At 40.8% G+C, this 23,084-nt stretch overlaps 1 protein-coding gene across 4 annotated transcripts in view; it reads left to right on the top strand.

Annotated features, from left to right (window-relative positions):
• Positions 1 to 23,084, top strand: part of MACROD2 (mono-ADP ribosylhydrolase 2) — a 1,347,099-nt gene that overhangs the window by 1,249,098 nt on the left and 74,917 nt on the right. For all 4 annotated transcript variants that reach the window (XM_038394327.2, XM_043512065.1, XM_043512066.1 and 1 more), the window contains one exon: positions 2,048 to 2,131. In XM_038394327.2, the coding sequence (XP_038250255.1) occupies positions 2,048 to 2,131 (84 nt within the window). The remainder of the gene's footprint in view (positions 1 to 2,047; positions 2,132 to 23,084) is intronic.

Here is a 23,084-nt window from a genome sequence, read left to right as displayed (position 1 = left end):
CAGTCTGACTCAGAATTTGGTGAGTCTTATTGCTTCATTTAAGTATGGTATGTTGCAGAAAGAACAATGTCCCAGCTGAGCAGGTGGAGAGGTTTCTCCCTTCCCCTGGCCAAGGGCTTGGTGAGGGCCAAGTGGGACTGTAAACACCCAGCCAAATCCTGGCTACTACTCAGGGGTAGCAAATCACAAATCCTGACTAATGTGTAGAGAAGTGCAAGCTTTTCCGTGCAACCTAGCTGCTTGCAGTTTGGAGGTTTGTTCTCTTACTCCCATGCTGCATGTGGCTAAATAGATTGAGCTTCTAGAGTCTATCACGAGCAGGCTCTGAACTCTCTCCAGTTTATCAACATCCTTAAATTGTGGGCACCAGAACTGGACACAATATTCCAGCAGTGGTTGCATCAGTGCCAAATATAGAGGTAAAATAACCTCTCTACTCCTATTCAAGGTTCCCTTGTTTATGCATCCCAGAATCTCATCAGCCCTTTTGACCACAGCACCTCCCTGGGAGCTCATGTTCAGCTGATCATCCTCCATGCCCCTCAAATCTTTTTCAGAGTCACTGCTTCCAAAGATAGGACCCCCCATCTGATAAGTTAGTACAGTGAGATGGGAGAGGCATGGTGCATTTATTCACATAGAGCTATACTAGTGGTAAGGAGAAATTAGGCTGAGAGTGCATGTGTATTATTAGTTTCTAAAAAGTCTCCTTTTTTCTATTGACAAGCCTCACTAACAATCAGTTTACACTTTTGTGTCTATCTCTGCAAGGAAAAGAACTCAAACTTCCTTTAAAAAAAAAAAGCAACAGCGTAGGGGCCAGAGTTTCAATAGAAATCAGCACTCAACAGCTCCTGTTAGGCACCTAAATGAAACGGCCAGATTTCCATAAGGGCTCAGCACCTCTAGAGAACAACATGAGCTGCTGAGCGCTGAGCCCTTTTTGAAAATCTAGTCATTTCATTTAAGTGCATAAATGGGAGCTGAACTCTTAAGACAATCCAGCACCATTTATGGGTGCTGAGTACTCTTAAAAGTCTGACCCGGTCTTCAGCAGTCATTTGGTGCAATATATTAAGGTCATCAGACATGACAAGCCATTCTGGATATGTCTACACAGCAATTAAACACGTGTGGATGGCCCAGCTCAGCTAATTCTGGCTTGCAGGGCTCAGACTTGTGGGGCTATAACATTGCTGTGCAGACATTCGGGATTCAGCTGGAGCGTGAACATCTACACACAATTTTACAGCCCTGCGAGCCCAAGTGCGTGCTCCAAGCCCAAGACAGCTGACCCAGGCCAGTCACAGCCATGCCACGTGTCTTTTATTCCAGTGCTAGACATACCCTAAGCTGTTGTTATATCAAGTCTTTATAATTTTTGAAGCTTAATCAACTAATTTTAAGTCCTCTGCACGCTAGCTCTCAACTACTATAAGTGAGTCCAGCAAACCAAATTTAATCTCTTCCCTTCTTGCTGTTGTATTATGGAAAAGTGGGAAGAAAAAAATTGGAAGACTTCTTCAACTCTAAACAATCTTATTTGAAGGAACCCTGTCTCAATTAACTTCAAACTCGATATCAAGCTTTTACCTCTGCCTCACATCCATACTGCCAATTTTTAGGTCAGTTTCCTTTGTTAGTGGATTTTGGCAATGAATGCAAAATTGGGCCGCTAACAGAAATCAGTCTCCTTGAACATATTCCTCCACTAGTCCATAGTCATATGATGCATGTTGTTTAGAAACAACTACAAATTAAAATATTATTAAATGTTATAAATCTGAAGAGCGGGAGAGTGCGAAGGCAGGAATCATTTAAATATGAGCTTTATTGGAGGCTGAGCTACCAGCATCAGCTAAAGTTCCGTTTGAACCCAAACACACCTATGATGGCCCCAATACAGCACATGAAACAATGCTGAACCTTCAAAATGCAAGGGTGGGCATTCTGCGTTGAAAGGAGCTAAAATAATTGCTAAAATAGCCTGCCTGTTACTATTTAATAAAATAATATTACTCAAAAATAATATATTTTGTGCTTGCAGAGGGATGGGAACAAAAAGGCCAGTCACCATCTTCCAGGAAGTGCAAAGCAAAGAAATCTGAGAACCTAAAGGATGATGATGAGGGTAGGTGGTACTAAAGTTCTTATTCATTGATCTTCGTTTTTAAATTATGCAGTATACAGTACTTTCATTTTAAAATATCCCTACTGTCTATATGGGCTATGCATGTGTGTTTTTTTTCCTTGCTAATATAATTTTGGCTCTAGGTCACGGGAATGCAGTTCTAATACAGGTGAGTTTTATGTCAATGTAGATTAAAAATTAAAAATGCTGTTTTCACCTAATACTCTACTTGTTACTGTTCCTGTAATATGGGAAATTGTGGTTGTCTATACTTGTGATATGCTCTGACATTGTGTAACTGATGATGCCAAAAGTAATATACATTGTCCTTGTAATAGGGGCCTCAATGGGCTGCGAAGCCTAGTGGTTAGCATGCACTCAGTCATGGGGCAGTGGTAGGGGATCCCAGGCCTGCCCACTCCACTCTGATCCTGGTCCCTAGGAAAGTTGGCAGTGTTAGACCTCTGGGGAGTGGGGTTCCCACTGAGTTACCATCCCTGGCTCACTTCCTACCATGGCTTCTCTTTGCTTCTGGTCCCAGATGGGGGCGGGGGTGGGGGAGGAGGAAAAGGAAATCAGTCCATCAGTCCCAGCCAGGCTCAGCTTACAGTCGTGGTACTTCAGGGAGGCGTCTCTAGCCCCATTTGGCAAGAGCCTTCCGGGTAGGTCTGTACTCCTCTCCAGCCTTCTGAACTGTGTTGCTTCCTTTTCAACCCTGTCTCCAATTGGAGCATGCTCTCCAGGGTTGGAGGGGTGGGGCTATCTGGATCCAGTACTGTCCTTTAATCCCTTCCGTCCCAGTGTGGGGTTTGTATACCCCATCGCAGTTCTGTTTGGTTAACTGTTCAGATAAGTGCACTATCTACCAAAATATTTCCTTTTCCTTTTTGGAAGAGAATTTAGTATATATATATTTACACATTAATCATGCAGATAAAGCCCCAGTTCAGAAAAGCCCTTATGTAAGTGCTTAAGTCCATCCCTATTCAGGGAAGCAGTTAAGCATATGCTTAGAGTTAAACGCTTCTGTGCTTTCTTGAGCAGGATTGTGTTCCTGAACTGTAGCCTATAGGGGGAAGTTAGTCCATGTGTGCAGAGGTACCACAGTCTATGGTACTGAAGTGATGCCATTCTAACATTGGATCAAAATGCAATAATTTTAGGCGGACTGACATCTCATTTACAGAGCTTTCCCACTGAAGACCTTCCTGCCGTAAAGATTCAAAGATTTATAATGTAATCGATTTTCATATTGCAGATTCTCATGTTGTTTTGGTATGTGCTCGTCAGAAGAATGTTTACTTGTTATTGAGTGCCCTTATGGTGAGATAATTAATATGGGAAGCCTTAATCCTTTATTTCCATGATAGTTTCTTATCACAGGATCCCTTTGACCCAACATTCCCAAGATGACATGTTTCACTCTCCACCTAACCCAATTACTACATGATCTTCATCACTCCGACTTAGTGCTGTGAGAAGTGCTCCTAAAGGATGAATCATAAAGCCCAGAAAGATAACATCCTTCACTTTAAGTAACCACCAGTAACATGCTGTCACTGACATCCTGACATGGTTGTTAGTGGCAAGTACTTAAACCAATGGATGTCATCACCTTGGAGGTGTGGAGGGGTCCAAGAGATCTTTTCCTAACTGGCCTTCTTTCTCATATAATAATGTACTGAAGCCACCTAAAAATGCAGTAGCAATTTCATGTCTAGAGGAGAGAACCTTCACAATGCCAAAATAAATGCATCCATTTGGATACAGGCTGACTGCTTGGGAAGATCGTAGAGAATTAAAGCTTGATGTCATTTTCCCTAATGAGGATAAACAATAATATATATTACGGTATGTTTTTGCTTGGGAAGTGACTAGAACTTAGCATAAAAATAAAAAAGAAGTTGGATGTTGTAAACCCCTGTTTTTCCCTTTCATTGGAAAGAGAGATGTTAATATTCCTTTAACTGCTTTTGTGCTGTACCAGATGAGACCTTCCAGTTTTACTATTCTTGTCAATGTTTCTTCATGACCTACAGTTCACTTTGTGGAACACAAATAAATGCATTGAAAGAGTGAAGTAAATAGCATGGCAGGAGAATGATTATATTACCCTGGAACTGTAGAATGTCTGGACTACTTGAATTTGATGCTGTTCCGTGGATTTTGCTGATGCAGAATTGAGACCTGTAACACGTAATCACTGCTGCAAAATTTAATCTATTTGGTGATGGAATTCTCTTTTCCTTAGGCGGAAATCAGGTTGTAATGCATAAGGGCTGAAAGTCTAAATTTATACTCAAGAGTCCTTGTGATAGAAAAAAGTAATTAAAGCATCCACAGAGGGGGAAGGGCAGAGTGAGAGAGAGAGAGAGACTCTGGATCAGGTTTCTGTAGAATTACCTTTGCCTCAGTTTAAAAGAGATGTCAAATAGTTTAGGCCCCCGATACTGAATTCCTAAAAACTTGCAAAGTGGCCAGATTGTAATGTGACACCCTGTGAACCATTTCAATTTAAGTAACTAGGATTTGCACACATTGGTCTGAGAACAGAGTTTAGCCATAAACTAATGATCTAATTACTACCTAGAATGTTGTTTCTAATTAATTAAAAGAGATCTTATGGCAAGCCTTGCAGATGAACAAAGCTGTGAATATGTGGCATGATCCAGGATTGTGCATATGCATAGCTCTGTTTATATACTTCACACTCATTAGAGGGAAAATATTATTTTCCCCAACCTGGCATCACCAATAATAATAATAATAATGAACTATAAAAACCACAAGAAGAGTCTCTGTAAATTTCAAGTTCTGTAGGATTTTGTACTGTACTAACAGTGTCCATTTAAAATAAAGATGGGAATATGTAGCCAGGCCAGTGTTTTCTCTTTTAACAGCCTACTGACTCTACCCTGAATGCATACCCCAGATGGCAACCTGTAATATTAATTCACTGAGCTCAGTAATATTTTTCTACACTGTGCCCAGCTGCTTCACTGGTTTGAGATAATGTAGTAGTACCTTTTCAGTACATCTAAAATCTCTCCAGAAGGTCATGGGAAATTGATTCCTGTATCGTTACCCCCTCTGCAATGAAGGAATGTCAAATAAATGGCTGTTTGTAGGGAGTTTGTTTTCTAGTAAGCTAAAATATACACTTGGCATGCTAATGAAAGTAATTTTATACTGAACCTCTAAAGTATTAATGGTCTCTCTTTTTATGCTACTAAAAGTATTGTTTTATGTATTTGAACCAATGAGAGAGAAGCAAGTGTGAACTGCATAGCAGATTTTTCTATCAGCCATTTATTACATTGTGTATGTGTTATAGTGTAGTATAGAACATTATTTGGGAGTGCAGAAATAGACGGGGCACTCTTTATTCTTGAACTCCCTAGAGTATTTCACCTATTGCATTTGCAAATGTCCTGTTTATATTTTATATATATAAAAATATGTCTTTTTTTTTTTACAATTGCAGTGAGAGGTAAAATCAGCCAGTTGTAATTTTTACTTTACCATCACTCAAATGCACTCAGAGATTGGCAGTCTAAAAAAAATTGAAGTATGAAAAACAAGTTTGCCACTACAAAAAGTGGTATTTCCTATCTTGGTGGCTTGATAAATGTTTTTAAAGTGACATTGTAGGCAGCCAAGACAATGAAAATCAAAATGCCCCAAAAGACATGGGAGTCTTTTTGCTTTATTTATGTATTTGGAATTAACTAAATCTTAAAGATATGCCTATCCAAAGCGATAGGTACTCTTTGCCTCCATTAAAAACACAATATAAAAATACGTAGGTAAAACAACAGTACATGGAACATACGTATCACAAGTCTGCACACGTTACTCCCATCACTCTCTTTTCCACACAGCAAAACCAAGAACTTCCCCGTGTCTCCTCTCTAGCTCTTCTATTGGACTTATGTACACTGAGTAATAAGGACGAAATAATAGATACTTCTGGTATGGCAAGGAGGAAGAGCTGTTGCTCATCAGTTCCATTGGGAATCTCTAAGCAAAAACAGAGCCAAACCACTGAAGAGCAGCCTCATTCACTCCTGCCAAGGACTTTAGCCGTATGATCGTGATCTCATAATATCAAAGACAACTGATAGATCTAATGGTATCATCATGGACACCTGATCTTTCTCCATTACCAGGAGTAGATAATTAACCCATGCAAGAAGAGCCATCTTGGTGCCTTACCTAGGTCTGAATCCTGATTACACAGAGGATTTGAAGGCATACAGGAGCTCTGAGAGTTGTCCTGCTGCAGCCTTTTCCATAATCTTTACCAAAAACTAAAGATTAGATACTGTTTGATAGATGGGCAGACTGTTAGCATCAAGAGATGATAATTTGAAGCCTAAACCCCATGTAAGGAGGCAGCTTGTTTGTGGGAATTGTGCATCTTGGATACATTCTTTCTGTTTTCTCTACACCTGGCTGACAAGGAAAACTGTTTGATGGATGATCCAAGTCACAAGGGTAAAGATGTACACAAATTGTAGTAAAAAACACTAGGTTGAAGAGTTTCAGAGTAGCAGCCGTGTTAGTCTGTATTCGCAAAAAGAAAAGGAGTACTTGTGGCACCTTAGAGACTAACAAATTTATTAGAGCATAAGCTTTCGTGAGCTACAGCTCACTTCATCGGATGCATTTGGTGGAAAAAACAGAGGGGAGATTGATATACACACACAGAGAACGTGAAACAATGGGTTTATCATACACACTGTAAGGAGAGTGATCACTTAAGATAAGCCATCACCAGCAGCAGGGGGGGGAAAGGAGGAAAACCTTTCATGGTGACAAGCAAGGTAGGCTATTTCCAGCAGTTAACAAGAATATCTGAGGAACAGTGGGGGGGAGAAATACCATGGGGAAATAGTTTTACTTTGTGTAATGACTCATCCATTCCCAGTCTCTATTCAAGCCTAAGTTAATTGTATCCAGTTTGCAAATTAATTCCAATTCAGCAGTCTCTCGTTGGAGTCTGTTGAAGAGAGGTTGAAGAGAGTTCTTTTGCCTGATGAGGTAATCTGACTATAGACCTCTTAGCTTTCAAGTCTAACATCATGTGTCTGAAATACTGTTCAAAAGTGGGCAGGGACCTAGGCTCACTGATAGGTGGAAGTTCTTGTCTCATTCAAACATAGCCAAGTGTATGCGTCACCTGTGTGTTCTCTTGTGCTGTGCATGTACAGGAAATTGAGAGTTGAAGTGCATCTAATTTTGATAGCTCTTTTGGCTCAGGAGATCTGGCAAATAGATCATATTTTTCTAGAAAGAGATTTTTCCAGAGACAAAACTTTTATCTCCATCAGGAAAACATTTATTACATCCACATCTAGAGTCAGTGGTCTCTCAGTTAGGGAGTAACGACTCACATTTGCCTTATTCCTAGTATCTGGTAGAACTGTATCTGGTTAGAGATGAAGTCTGATTTATTTTTTCTCTCCTGGTCCCTGACTCAGCAAAACACTCAAGCACATGCTTAACTTTAAAGATGTGAGTAATCCCATTCCTATTCAACAGAACATGCTTAAGTCCCTGGAAGTAATGGAGGCTTAAGGGCTTTGCTGAATCTTGGCCTTAAAGTTCATCTAGCAACTATTGGTACTTGCCATTCTCCAGTAGAGAGACATGGGTAATCATTAATGCTGTAAGACATTTAAGGATGTGTTTCCAATTCTACGCTCAGTTGGCAGTTTCCCTCCTCCTTAAAATGTTAACTAGTGTCTCACATTCCCCTTCTGACTAAGTTTCCGGGTCCTGAAAATGTATAGAGAATAATTGTTTTGCCCTTTGAGTAGAAAAGTGGTAATTGTATCTCTCTGTCATACCCCACAGGACAATGATGTTCAGCGACAAACCTGAACTACAGTCATGATATATTAAAAAATGTTAAATGCAGTGTGTTGCATGTATCCTTAAAAAGAATATTTTAAACTAAGAAAACATACCATAGAAGACGTTATTTTGGGGATACAAAGCAGAAAATCAAAGAATCATAGGACTGGAAGGGACCTTGAAACATTTCTCCTTAATGTAGAATAGTTATGTTTAAGGGGATGTTGTTAACCCCTTTCTTCTCTGATTGGGGGCTTGTTACTTCATTTTTATTTTGAAGTCTGCCATCTGTTTTGACTGATTACAGCACTGAGGAAATCAGATGATCTGTTTCCATTTGGCTGGCAAAAAGTATTGACAGCGTCTTTTTTTTCCTACTTCTAAAGTGAACACTTCTTGAAAGATTCTTTGTGTTTCAGTGGCTGCTAGTATTTCATTAAATTGCTGCATCCCACAGTGTTACAATGTAAAGACTAATACAGCTTTGAAAATACATCCCATTTTAATCTATGTTGCTAGGCCTGATCATTCCTCCTATGTCTCTCTGAGAACCTTCTTGGGTTTTTATACACCTGTTATCAGGTAAACAGCTGAGAGTGCTGTTTTCACTATGAACTTTCAGTAGATTTTCCCACTATTGAGATGGTATAAGTTGTAAAGTACTAAGTCACTAAAGTGACTCATGTAATGTTGTCAGAGAAGAATTATATACAGCGACATGCCAAGTTACCTCCAGGGTACTCATCTGTCAAGGAAATAATTTCACATTTCTATCCATTATGTGAACAATAAACCACTCTGATTATTCAAACTCAGGGCAGTACAGAGTGGCAGCACTAGCCCCACTGCTTATGAAATTTTAACACAACAAATTAGTAATATGTACATTTAGTGAACGAGGTCTGGCTCTATGTGTGTGTCTGTTTGTTTAATTAAGCAGGTTATGTTGTTTACAACATATCTAATCTCATACATTGCTTTTTCTGACCTTCTCTTCTTCCTGTTACACCTCTGCACCCACATAATTGCATACGCTGTGTGTGAGCAATCATAATATGTTACTGGAGGCTTTATTTGGCTGTGGTTCTGAGAAAAAAACACACACGCTGTGTTCTGCTTAATACCAGAACATTGTTAACAATGTATTAAGTATTTCATCGCAAAATACATTGTATTACATACACATGATTAATAGATCAATCAATACAGTAAACGCAAAACCACTGATCCTGAAGAAACAATCCTGACTGTTTTTGAATTGAATTATATCTGCCTACCCATCAACCAATCAATCACAGGCAGCATTACCTAAAAAAGGTGGGTGCAGTGTTCAGAATCAAGATTGCTTGAGTTCTATTTCCAACTCTGCCATTGCTTTGCTGTTTGCTCTTGATTGAGTCACTTGAACTTTTTTTTTTGCTTAGTTCCTCCACTTGTGAAATTGAGATGACAATAACAACACATTCACAGCACTATTTTAGAATTTAAGTGCTTTGACAAAGGTTTGTATTATTATTTCCATCATCCAGCTGAGGAAAATGTGAGGTGTTGAGGGAATGTGTGTCACCTCTTCCCATGTGAGCCCTAAAGCCTTGAAGATAAATAATAAGAATCCAACTACGCAGTATTTCTTTTTAACAGGGGCTCAGTCAATGTGATTTTAATTTGAATGTTTGTACTGCATAGTTCTGATTGATTGCCATTGAACTCGCCTGAATACAAGTAATTTTACCCGGTGTCCCATATTCAGCATAGGGAAATATGGTCACCTAAGAATAGACCTCACAAATCACATCTCCTGAGTATCAACCTTCTGCCTTGTCTAGTGAATCATCCTACCAGACCTAACCCTTAGTTATCTCACAAGGCTATTGTGAGGCTTAGTTACTCAAGGCCTGATCCAAAGCCTATTGAGGTCAGTGGGAAACCTCTCAATGACTTCAGTGGCCTTCAATCAGTCCCTTAATGTTTGCTTAGTGCTTTGAATATATAAAGTACATTACATTATAATTGCTATTTTTACCTTTTGAGATAACCTTCCTGCACTACACTATTTTCTTCTTCCCCACAGCACCTTACATTTGCTGACTAAAATGCTACAGGCAAATGAAAAAGTAACAAGGTGCTCCTAGCCAGCACTTAGCAGGCATGGAAAACTGATACCAGCGTGTTAAATTCTGGCTCTGCACTGAGGTAAATTGTTAGAACAGTGAGCAGGAAATAAGTCTCATAACTGCATTAAACAATAACTGGAGCTAATTCTTTCCTAACCCCTGTTAAAGTTTACCCCATAGGGTTTTACACCAGTGGTGATTAAAATGGACCTAAATGATAATTTAATTAAAGAAATTAAAATGCAGATTGAAAATGTTCAGTAATCTTAGGCCACCACCCTAATGATTTCATTTTAATGCGTTTGTAGCTTTAATGGGGGGGTGTGTGGTTTTTGTTGTAATTTTGATATCTTTTTGCCACCGAGATTCTGTGAAATGAAATGCTGTATGAGGTGCTCATTTCGATCCAAACATTTATGCATACCTTGTTGCATGTAAATAGTCCCACTGACGTCAATAGGGAATAAAACATAGGTATAAATGATTGCAGGAGGGGGACTATGTTTTTAATTTACCCTTGAGTTTATTCCCCTTCATTATCCCATGTGGACCTTTTTAACAGAAAATAAAATAAATAATAATATAAAGGTTAATAATCCTGTTTTTCCTTATGGACCAAATCCTGGGTTACCTTGCATATACATCTCCAACCAAACAAGGGCCAGTTACTACCAGAGCACTGATTAGAAGATGGCCATACCATTTCTAGCTGGAAACCCAGAGAGAGAGAGAGAGCACGTCCAGGGCTTCCATGACAGGAGTTGCAGAGGGGCATCATATGGTGTGACCCAGAGTTCATACATGTGGTCCACGTGGACACATATGTGACTATTACAAGCAAGATATGACCCTGTGGCAATGGCCCTTCATGTGCCGCTTAACAGTAATGGTGATTAACCACTGGAATGACTTCCCAAAGGATTGCAATGGTGTCTACTCTATTTCTACTCCGAGGGCTTGTCTTCACTATCAGGTGAAGTCGACCTAAATTATGCTACTCCAGCTACATTATTCAGGTCATAGCTTAGGTTGACTTACCCCGGTGACTTCACTGAGCTGCGTCAATGGAAGGCGCTCTCTGTTCAACTTACATTAATCTTCTCAGGGAGCTGGAGTACCAGGGTCAACCGGAGAGCACTCTGCATTTTATTTAGCAGGTCTTCACTATACCCACTAAATCAGCCCCTGCAGCAGCATCAATCTCCCTGTAGTGAAGACCAGCCCTAAGAAGGAACAGATTGTGTAGAACAAGCATTTCTCAGACTGTTTGCTGCCAAAATATGTGCTTTTGCAGGGCATTTATTGCCCTATTTGGAGGGTGGAATTAATGCCAGTTTCACTGGTTAACCAGAATTTAGCTCTTTGACTCAAAAATGTGATACAGTTTTGGCTCTTTAATATTCTGTATTTCCCAGGAAAAAAACATTTCAGTATTTGCTGATGTTTTATGGTTAGATTCTGACCCCCCCTTAGATTCATAGATTTTTGAAGTCAGAATGGACCATTGTGATCATCTAGTCTGACCTCCAGCATAACACAGACCAGAGGACTTTCCTGAATTAATTCCTGTTTGAACTAGAACAGTCAATTGTACAGCAATCCATTCTCCAGAGAGCAATTACAGAGAAAATGGAAAATGCTAAAATCTCTCTCATGCTCCAGTTGTGAGATTATCTCCTGGTTTTTCTTAGAGTTCTTGTTTCATCCCTCTCTCTCTCATGACTTTCTGCTTATTATTGTATCAGCTGCTTCATTTTGGGGATGCTATTACAGCTGGCATATGACCCTCCATACTAAATACCTCTCTCTAGCACAAAGTGGACAAACCCTTGCAGATTTTCATATTTTCTCGTTTTAGTTTGTTATTGTTTCTTACTTTTCCTGCTCATTGGTTAATCTGCTTACTTCTCAATATAAAATGAAAGCGTGTGTCCTCTTTGGAATTTCCTTACTGTCATCAAAGAAACAAATGAGACGAGAGTAAGTACCTATCAATCGGTAGCCAGTTTGGCAAGGGAAAGCAAAAATATATTGCCAAAAGTCTATACTTTAGAGACTGATGTGCTTATTTTGTCCATATTATGCTACTGTAACTCATGTATTCCTGTTTTTTTGACTGCCTGCCATTCTGTGGGGAAAGAAACAGATGTTCCTATTTGTCTTTTGATGTGGCTCAAAACCATTTACATTTACTAGCCTAAAATAACACAAAATGTCACGCTCCACTTTCTGTCATTTTTGGATTGATTGACAGATTACTTTTCCATTATGCTAGTAATTGAGTAGCAGATACTCTGAGGACAGTTGTCACCTAAAGGAAATACAATTGCCAATTGCTGCTCTAATGGAAAGAGAAGGATGGCAGATATCTCCGAGGGAATCCAAAGAAAAATATATATTTATCATTAATAGTGTCATAGGGTTGGCTCATGGGAAATATATTAGGCCTTGCTTTTGCCTACTGGAGAAAGGGAGAGAGAACACAAATATGAGGAAGAGATGGTTGCTACCCTTTTAAAATATGTTTTTGCCTCTTACATACACTATTAAAAACCATTACATTTGCTCAGCTCCCAGTTTTGATGGAGAGCAGTAATTACAAAAGGCACCTCATCAATAAAAGATGCCCAATGTGAGAAATTTGTTAAAAATGTTTGTCAGAAGTTTAAGTGCTTTTTAGTATTTCCATATTACATTTCAGAGTAGCAGCCGTGTTAGTCTGTATTCGCAAAAAGAAAAGGAGTACTTGTGGCACCTTAGAGACTAACAAATTTATTAGAGCATAAGCTTTCGTGAGCTACAGCTCACTTCATCGGATGCATTTGGTGGAAAAAACAGAGGAGAGATTTATATACACACACACAGAGAACATGAAACAATGGGTTTATCATACACACTGTAAGGAGAGTGATCACTTAAGATAAGCCATCACCCACAGCAGGGGGGGGAAAGGAGGAAAACCTTCCATGGTGACAAGCAGGTAGGCTAATTCCAGCAGTTAACAAGAATATCAGAGGAACAGTGGGGGGTGGGGTGGGAGGGAGAAATACCATGGGGAAATAGTTTTACTTTGTGTAATGACTCATCCATTCCCAGTCTCTATTCAAGCCTAAGTTAATTGTATCCAGTTTGCAAATTAATTCCAATTCAGCAGTCTCTCGTTGGAGTCTGTTTTTGAAGCTTTTTTGTTGAAGTATAGCCACTCTTAGGTCTGTGATCGAGTGACCAGAGAGATTGAAGTGTTCTCCAACTGGTTTTTGAATGTTATAATTCTTGACGTCTGATTTGTGTCCATTCATTCTTTTACGTAGAGACTGTCCAGTTTGGCCAATGTACATGGCAGAGGGGCATTGCTGGCACATGATGGCATATATCACATTGGTAGATGCGCAGGTGAACGAGCCTCTGATAGTGTGGCTGATGTGATTAGGCCCTATGATGGTATCCCCTGAATAGATATGTGGACAGAGTTGGCAACGGGCTTTGTTGCAAGGATAGGTTCCTGGGTTAGTGGTTCTGTTGTGTGGTGTGTGGTTGCTGGTGAGTATTTGCTTCAGATTGGGGGGCTGTCTGTAAGCAAGGACTGGTCTATCTCCCAAGATCTGAGAGAGCGATGGCTCGTCCTTCAGGATAGGTTGTAGATCCTTGATGATGCGTTGGAGAGGTTTTAGTTGGGGGCTGAAGGTGATGGCTAGTGGCGTTCTGTTGTTTTCTTTGTTGGGCCTGTCCTGTAGTAGGTGACTTCTGGGTACTCTTCTGGCTCTGTCAATCTGTTTCTTCACTTCAGCAGGTGGGTATTGTAGTTGTAGGAATGTATGATAGAGATCTTGTAGGTGTTTGTCTCTGTCTGAGGGGTTGGAGCAAATGCGGTTATATCGTAGCGCTTGGCTGTAGACAATGGATCGAGTGGTATGATCTGGATGAAAGCTAGAGGCATGTAGGTAGGAATAGCGGTCAGTAGGTTTCCGATATAGGGTGGTGTTTATGTGACCATCGCTTATTAGCACCGTAGTGTCCAGGAAGTGGATCTCTTGTGTGGACTACAACCTATCCTGAAGGACGAGCCATCGCTCTCTCAGATCTTGGGAGATAGACCAGTCCTTGCTTACAGACAGCCCCCCAATCTGAAGCAAATACTCACCAGCAACCACACACCACACAACAGAACCACTAACCCAGGAACCTATCCTTGCAACAAAGCCCGTTGCCAACTCTGTCCACATATCTATTCAGGGGATACCATCATAGGGCCTAATCACATCAGCCACACTATCAGAGGCTCGTTCACCTGCGCATCTACCAATGTGATATATGCCATCATGTGCCAGCAATGCCCCTCTGCCATGTACATTGGCCAAACTGGACAGTCTCTATGTAAAAGAATGAATGGACACAAATCAGACGTCAAGAATTATAACATTCAAAAACCAGTTGGAGAACACTTCAATCTCTCTGGTCACTCAATTACAGACCTAAGAGTGGCTATCCTTCAACAAAAAAGCTTCAAAAACAGACTCCAAGGAGAGACTGCTGAATTGGAATTAATTTGCAAACTGGATACAATTAACTTAGGCTTGAATAGAGGCTGGGAATGGGAATGAGTCATTACACAAAGTAAAACTATTTCCCCATGGTATTTCTCCCCCCCACCCCACCCCCCACTGTTCCTCTGATATTCTTGTTAACTGCTGGAATTAGCCTACCTTGCTTGTCACCATGAAAGGTTTTCCTCCTTTCCCCCCCCTGCTGTGGGTGATGGCTTATCTTAAGTGATCACTCTCCTTACAGTGTGTATGATAAACCCATTGTTTCATGTTCTGTGTGTGTGTGTGTATAAATCTCTCCTCTGTTTTTTCCACCAAATGCATCCGATGAAGTGAGCTGTAGCTCACGAAAGCTTATGCTCTAATAAATTTGTTAGTCTCTAAGGTGCCACAAGTACTCCTTTTCTTTTTGCATATTACATTTGTCCTTCTTTCCTTTCTATTGTTTTCTACTCTACCTCCTCCTTTTCCCCTATGACAGAATGATTCTCACTAGCCATGTGTTTTGGTTTTTTATTTTATGACAAGGTATATTAAATATAATGTGCCAATGTCATCCCTGGCATAACTGCACTGAACAGGGTTACATTGGGGTTTAATTTGGCCCACTATGGGCCTGCAGTAAACAATTTCAAAGCACCTAAGTCTTATTTTCAAAAGTGGCTTGTTTACACGGTATGGCAATGTGCACTGGGGGAGTGAGAATTCTGTAGCACACCAATGTGACACACTCTAAGGTTATGTCTACACTTACAGTAGCATGGGTATAAACAGCAGTGTAGACTGTGAGACATGACTGAGGTGAGTAGAGTGCTCTTCATGCTTGAATCCCCCAGTGGATGAACCCTCCATGGCTCTTTGCATGCCCGAGAAGTAACTTCCACATCTACAGTGCAGTTTTTAGCAGTGAAGTGTCCTGTTTCTGGAGCCTCTCTCTGTGTCACGGGGTCACTCACCACACTGGCACCTCCTGCTGGCCATTTTGGGAATTAACTCTGGTCAGCAGGTGTGTCCTCCGGTGATAGTGGCTCTCCCGTCCACGTCTCCACGTGCAGACTCACTGCAGTTCCAATCTCACTGCCTCCGCTTCGTGGCACAGCTCTCTGGCTGTGTCACAATCCAGGTTCCCCCCCTTCTGGGGGACTCCTTCCGCAGTCTAGCCGCTCCTCGCAGTGGCTTGGCAGTCCATAGCCTGGCCGCTTCTGTTGCGGCGAGTGGGGATGGGGAACCCAGGCCTACCCACTACTCTGGGTCCCAGCCCAGAGAACATGTAAACAGCAGCTTCCCACTGCCCCTCCTTTCTTTCTCCACCATTCTGTCTCAATAACCTGGGCCACTTCCCCTCAGCCCCAGCACCTTTGGCTCCTGCCTCTGGCTCCTTCACCCTCTTACCGGGGCCTCGGGCCTGCAAATCCTAGCAGCCCTGTTCATGGTGCTAGTTCTGCAGGCAGGGCTTGTGCAACCACTAGGCAAACTAGGTGGTCGCCTAGGGTGCCAAGTGGTTGGGGGAGTCAAAAAGCGGTGCCTTGGCTTGGCAGGGAGAAGCCACCTTCCGGAGAGCCAGAGCATCAGCTTGCAGGGGCGGCGAGTCCCAGCCATGGAGGAGCCGGCGGGGGGGGAGGGGGCAGCAGCCCTGCAAAGGTGGCAGCGCTTCTAGAGGGGAGCAGCCGCACCCCCCCACTTCTCCTGCCCAGGCTGCTCCTGCAGCGGATGCATGTGGGCAGCGGCCCCCGTTCACCCCCCGGCTTCCCCTCGCCGTGCTCGGGCTCTGCAGCTCCTGGGAGTGTGAGCCACCACTGCCCCTCCCGGAGAAGGCTCAGGGCCCTGTGCCCCGGAGTGTGGCGAGGATAGCCAGGGGATGCACAGGGGCCGGCGCATAAATGCATATTTAAGGTTCTTCAGTAACTTGATATCCCATCAATTGCATTTTTGGCCTTTTGTGTTTTGTGTTTGAAAAGCAGATTCTGTGTTCACCATTGAAAATCTTGGTTACATTCCAGAACAATGGTACAGAATTCAGAAGAATCCCTAGATTATAGTTTATCATGCAAGATGGGAATATTCTTCAGATTTCCGATAAAAAAAAAGACCAATTACATGGTTGAGGAGTAAATATAAAGCATTTTAATGTGTTTATACAAAGTGAGTTTGTTTATACTTGGACCATCATATCTTTTAAAAAAGTCTTGTTTTACTAACTTTAATATTGTTAAAAATGCACAAAAAAGGAAAACGATTTTGAAAGTTGAGTATGGAAAAACAACCTTTTTTGTTGTTAAATTTTGCCCTTTTCTGCCTTTTGAAGTACTGTTACTCAAATATTTGCACAGCATATTTTGAAAGTCAAACAATGAACTCATATCAACTAAGCCACCAAGTAGTTAGGTTTCCAGAGGATGGGGAGAGAGAAATACATTTTTTATCTAAGAGATACAGAGCCTAGATTTTCATGAAAGTTGCTGAAAGTTAGATGAGCAATTAACTGAGTGGAATTTGTCAACTGCAAAGTTGATTCTTGGTCAGTTATTCCAAGTGACTTTATATATTAATTTGGATTTCATTCTAAAAGAAACATCCCACAGCCATATGGACCACTGACAATCTGCCCAGTTGTTTGCCTATGCACTTGTTATATCATGTCTTTAGACAGTAAACACCTGGGGACTATCATTTACTATGTATCAATTTAGTTCCTAGCACAATGGGGCCCCAACTTGGTTGACGCCTCTGGCAATATAAATCTTTAATATTATTATTTTTAAAACACAGCGCCATAGGAATTGTAATACATAACTCCATCCAGAGTAGCAGCATTTCTCCAGCCCCCATGCTACACGCACTGAAGCATGTGAGTAACTTTAAACATAGCAGAACTGCTCACATGGTTGAAGTTATGCAAGTGCTTCAGTGCCGTATTGTCTAATCATCAGTTAGTAGATGCAATGGCATTTGAAGTGCTCTTGAACCACAAACTGACAGATTAGTGTTGCCCTGCACCCTAGGACACATAGGACATGACATGATTGCAAATAGTCCTGCTTCAGGGACTCACTCTGGGTACCCTGGGTGCACAAATTCCCTTGAAAGGTGCTGGGCTGCAGACTTGGTCATGTTGTCCTTACACCTTTCTCCACGTGGGTTGCAAATATGGTAGCATGTCCTCTAGGGATGGTGTACCATGCACACGCCCTATCCCTGCTTGCTGGAGTTCTTGGGAGGCAATGTGCCTATTCCATTGAAAATGAGGCATATGAGTGTCATGTTGGCCCAAGGATATGTCCTAGAAGAGCTAGCTCTTAAATAATGTTCCTCCGAGTTGCCTTGCAAGGGAGAAGAATTTGTGTGTTGCAGGAATTCTGAGGAAAAGCTAGGAATAGAACATGGATCTGCTCGCTCCCAGGCATGTGATTCACACACAAGACCTTCCTTCTTAGCAGCCTGTATGATTTATATTATAAGAGAAAAAGATTTATAACCTAATAATAAAATATCCCCTCTGCCCTTGTATTGTATGATTGTATTCATTACTGATCATTAAGAAATATATTTTTAATAATCAAGAGGTAACAGGTACAGTGAGAGCTATAAAGGCTCATTGGAATTTGCCCCTCAATGAACCCATATGCAAGAGGGTGGGGGTGGAAGTTGGAAGTTTTACCTAGGGCGCAAAATATCCTTGCACCGGCCCTGTCTGCAGGCCTCTAGGAGACCCGGGTCCTTGCTTGGGCTTCCTGCAGCAGACTGACTTGCTCTGGCCTGAAGCTTCCTTTTATATGGGCCGGCTGGGCCCTAATTGGCTGCAGCCACAGTCCTAATTGGCTGTTTCCTTGCAGCACTCAAGGCTGGGTTTTAACCCTGTCAGGGTCAGTGCAGGGCAGACGCCCCATCACACTCTGCCATAGTGAAAGGCTCTGGCAGAGGGAAGGCAGTGGGGAAAGGCTCCAGCCCAGGAAATTCTTGACACTTTCCCCCCGGTTGGAGCCTTTCACTTCACCTGTAGCTAAAATCCAAAGTAACAAGCATAGATGCAGCCTGGCTTTCACTGCAGCATGTCCCTACATGCTGTTGCCTGATCTATTGATTGTGTATTGATTATGCTGATTACTTCAAAATTCCCATTTAACACTCTGAGGTTCAGTAGGTTCTTGTCCAAGAGCAGGCCCAGTATTTTTAAAAGTAAAGTTTAGTTGGGAACCCTGACATGCACAGTTGCAACACTTCCACTTAGGAAAAAACCTTCTGTATTTGTAATAGTTTTATTAACACAGTTAGCAAAGTTACAAACACACCAACTCAGTAAGAGAGAGAGAGAGAGAGAGCTAAAACAGAAAGTGCATCTGAGCATCCATTTACTCCACTCTCTCCATGACAAACAGAGCTTGACCATAAGAGAGAATCTGGCCCTCCGAGTTTGAATGTCATTTAGCTTCGAAACACTTATTCACTCTTAAAGAGAAAAGCAGGACTTGTGGCACCTTAGAGACTAACAAATTTATTTGAGCATAAGCTTTCGTGAGCTACAGCTCACTTCATCGGATGCATTCAGTGGAAAATAAATAAATCTCCCCGCTGTATTTTCCACTGAATGCATCCAATGAAGTGAGCTGTAGCTCAAGAAAGCTTATGCTCAAATAAATTTGTTAGTCTCTAAGGTGCCACAAGTACTCCTTTTCTTTTTGCAAATATAGACTAACACAGCTGCTACTCTGAAACTTATTCGCTCTTGGAGACTGTCTACACAAACATTTATTTTGTGGCAAGCTGGAGTGTGAGCCTACCCCACACTAGCCTGCCATGCATTAAGTGTCCATGTGGATCCTGCTGATGCACATTAATAATCCCTTAGTGCAAATCTAGTCCCGTTTCAAAGCGGTGTAGATCAAAGTGTGATAAGGAACTGCATGGACAGTTAGTTCCCAGCAGGCTAGTGCAGGATAGAGTCACACCCCAACATGCTGCGAGCTAAATTTTTGTGTAGACAAGCCCTTGATTACTAATTTTTATTCAAGTGTCAAGGGAAAGGATTTTAGTTTTTCCACCCTCCCACTTTTTTTAAAGCAAATACATGCCCCACTCCATTGAAGGCACAACACATCCTTTAAGAATACTGCTCCTTGTGTGTAAGATGAATTTGCATTCTATAGATAGATACATGATCCAGAGAGTTTGCTGGAAGAGGGGGAATGAAAGAAATAAAGCCTTTATTTAAAATCTCTTGCATTTTTCTGGCTTGAAAAAAGAAAACAAAATCAGAGTTTTACTTACATTTCTGATTTTCTTTGCATTCAGTAAGAATTTAATAAGGAGTACTTGTGGCACCTTAGAGACTAACAAATTTATTTGAGCATAAGCTTTCGTGAGCTACAGCTCACTTCATTGGATGCATTCAGTGGAAAATACAGTGGGGAGATTTATATACACAGAGAACATGAAACAATGGGTGTTCCCCATGTTTATTCCTCCCCTTCCCCCCCCCCCCACCGCTGTTCCTCAGACGTTCTTGTCAACTGCTGGAAATGGCCCACCTTGATTATCACTACAAAAGGTTTTTTACACACACACACACACACACACACACACACACACACCCCCGCTCTCCTGATGGTAGTAGCTCACCTTACCTGATCACTCTCGTTACCGTGTGTATGGTAACACCCATTGTTTCATGTTCTCTGTGTACATAAATCTCCCCACTGTATTTTCCACTGAATGTATCCAATGAAGTGAGCTGTAGCTCACGAAAGCTTATGCTCTAATAAATTTGTTAGTCTCTAAGGTGCCACAAGTCCTCCTTTTCTTTTTGCAAATACAGACTAACACGGCTGCTACTCGGAAACCTAAAAATTTAATGTTTAGGACCTTATTTATATCTACATTACTCCAGTTTTAAGCCAGTATATCTCCAGTGAAATCAACTAGAGTTACACCAGTTTAAAACTGGAGTAACATACTGATGAGTCAGGCTGAGTTTATTTTACAATTTTCTTTTTTAATATGAATGTACTCAGAATTTGCATTCATAAGAAACTGAATAACATGGAAACAAATAAGATTAAAACAATCTGATTTTAGCAAAATGAATAATAGCCATATTGGTACTTGACTTGCTTTTACTGAACATAGAAACAAATGTTGGCTGGAAGTGTTGTCCATTCATCAGTAATTTAGTTACAGAAATAGTTTTCAATAATAAATATCACAGTGGTTACAATTACAGCCTGACCTGCTTTTGCTGAATGTAAAGTACTGTGCAAAACTAAGCATGATGCAGTACACATTTAGGAAACGAACAGTCACAAATTGAAATCATTTACAGTTTTGTTTTTTACTTAGTTAGTAGTACTCCAGTATTCCCATGTAGACATTACAGGTAATTAGCTGCAAATGATAATTGTACATATTTTACTGGCTGCAGCATTGTTGTAGCTGCATTGGTCCCAGAGAGACAAGATAGGTGAAGTAATATTTTTTATTGGACTAACTTCTATTGGTGAAAGAGACAAGCTTTGGAGCTACACAGTGCTCTTGTTCAGCTTTTACTAGTGACCATTTCAATATTGTTTTACCACAAACCTTGAATATATGGTCTCATGCCACAGTGCCTGCACTAAACAATTTTATCTCCCTGAAAACTCTTACATGCTAAGCAAAAGATTCTCGCCGAACATATTAGCTGTTTGCTGCAAGCTTTGCAAAGTCCAAAATCCATATTTTTTTAAAAAGTTTCAATTCAAGTGTGGTTAACTTTCTATTTTGTGTCTGCTTCCCATTTTGTAGCTGGATGATAAATAAAATGCTGGTGTTATCAAATACTTGTGGTCAACCATGTAATGTGATTTTACAGGCTGAAGCCCACCAGTGGACTAAGGACTTTTACAGGATGAAGGCCACTAGTGAACTAGCTGTCCATTTAGACCAGTTAACATCAGTATGAAAAGTTACAAAACAACTAATGGTTTGGTTAGTTTCTCAGCTGATATAAATCAGTGTAGTTCCACAGAGGTCAGTGCAGCTACATTGATTTACACTAGTTGAGAATGTGGCTCCAAAATGTCTCAGAAGCTGTGTAAAACACATGTTAATCTGATCGGCTAAGAGTGTAACTCTGTGAGTTATGGCTTAGAAAGAAAATACTTCTACACTAGTTCCACCTACTGGATTCTAAGATGTAATACCTGCCAAAGGACTAGGAAAACAAAATGTCTGAATGGATGGTAGCTAAATCAAGTGTGCTATTATAAGTTGCATGGTATTTGCTTATGAAAAATACATTCTCTTTAAGGTTTTTTGTTTTTAATTCTGTCAGTCAAGATGCATTTCTGCTACCACTGTTCTCTGCAGCAGACTCCCATGTGTTAAGAGAAAGTAAGGTGCCCAAGATGGGGAGCACTAAAGCAATAGGGTATATAAGTTATAAAAGTGAAAATCAAGTAGGAGGTCTGATCACAGCAGGATGAGACAGCAGGATTCATGTTTATCATTATAAGGCTTTTTCCACAATCTGGAAATTAATTACTTTTCTATTTATTTGTACACTCATAAACAAGTTTCTACAATTCTTCATTAAATGTGATAACTAGTTGTTAACTCTGTCAGAATAACTACTCTGGCGACATCTGATGCAGTATGTTACACTGCAGTCTTTATGATTATTACAAGTCTAAAACAAGGTTCTCTATTTTGAAAATACAGTCTGCCTGGTTCTTTTCTAATCAGTTCACTCATAAGGCTGAGAGAGCTTGGTGCTCTGTCCCTGGCCTCTCCCTGTTGTATACCCTTCCCTGTGGTAATTCATTGTTTGGCACCTGTCTTCAGTAAGGAGCTGGGGGGAGGGGGGAACTGATGCCAGAAGGTCACTAGAGAATGAATATGAATGCAAAAAAGTCTAAATGAGCAATAAATCCTTGCATTCTTCCTTTTGTATTTTCCCTCTTATATTCCTTTCAATCATTTGTTGTGCATTTTTAATGTATCCTCTGTATCTTCAATATCTCCACATTCAATCTCTTCAAGGCTTTACATTTGAAAGTGAAATTCTGACACTTCTCTCCCTGCTATGGTCACCCTACGTAGTACTGATTAAAGCTGCAGTCACCCTGCCATAGCACTGATTAAAATAGGTTGCTCAAGTGTAAGATTTGGGTACTTCAAAGTTCTTATATAAATGTAAATGGAAAAAACAATCTTTTAACAGAACAAGCAAAACATAATCAACCAATAAACACATCCATTGTAGATGTTCCATAAGCAAAAAAAACTTTGTGGAATATGTAGATGTTTCCAGGGTTGTGGAATAATTCTGCCTTTTGCTATAAAACCTTTAATCTGCCAGACAGTTTGAAAACCCTAAATGCAACTATTTATGTTTGTAATTTTTCAATTTCCCCCTACCTACACACCTCTCCCTGCTTTACCACAGGGCTCTGTCATAAATTA

This window comes from Dermochelys coriacea, chromosome 3 (genome assembly GCF_009764565.3).
Source record: "Dermochelys coriacea isolate rDerCor1 chromosome 3, rDerCor1.pri.v4, whole genome shotgun sequence".
NCBI lineage: Eukaryota > Metazoa > Chordata > Testudines > Dermochelyidae > Dermochelys > Dermochelys coriacea.
This window is presented reverse-complemented; position numbering and strand designations above follow the sequence as displayed.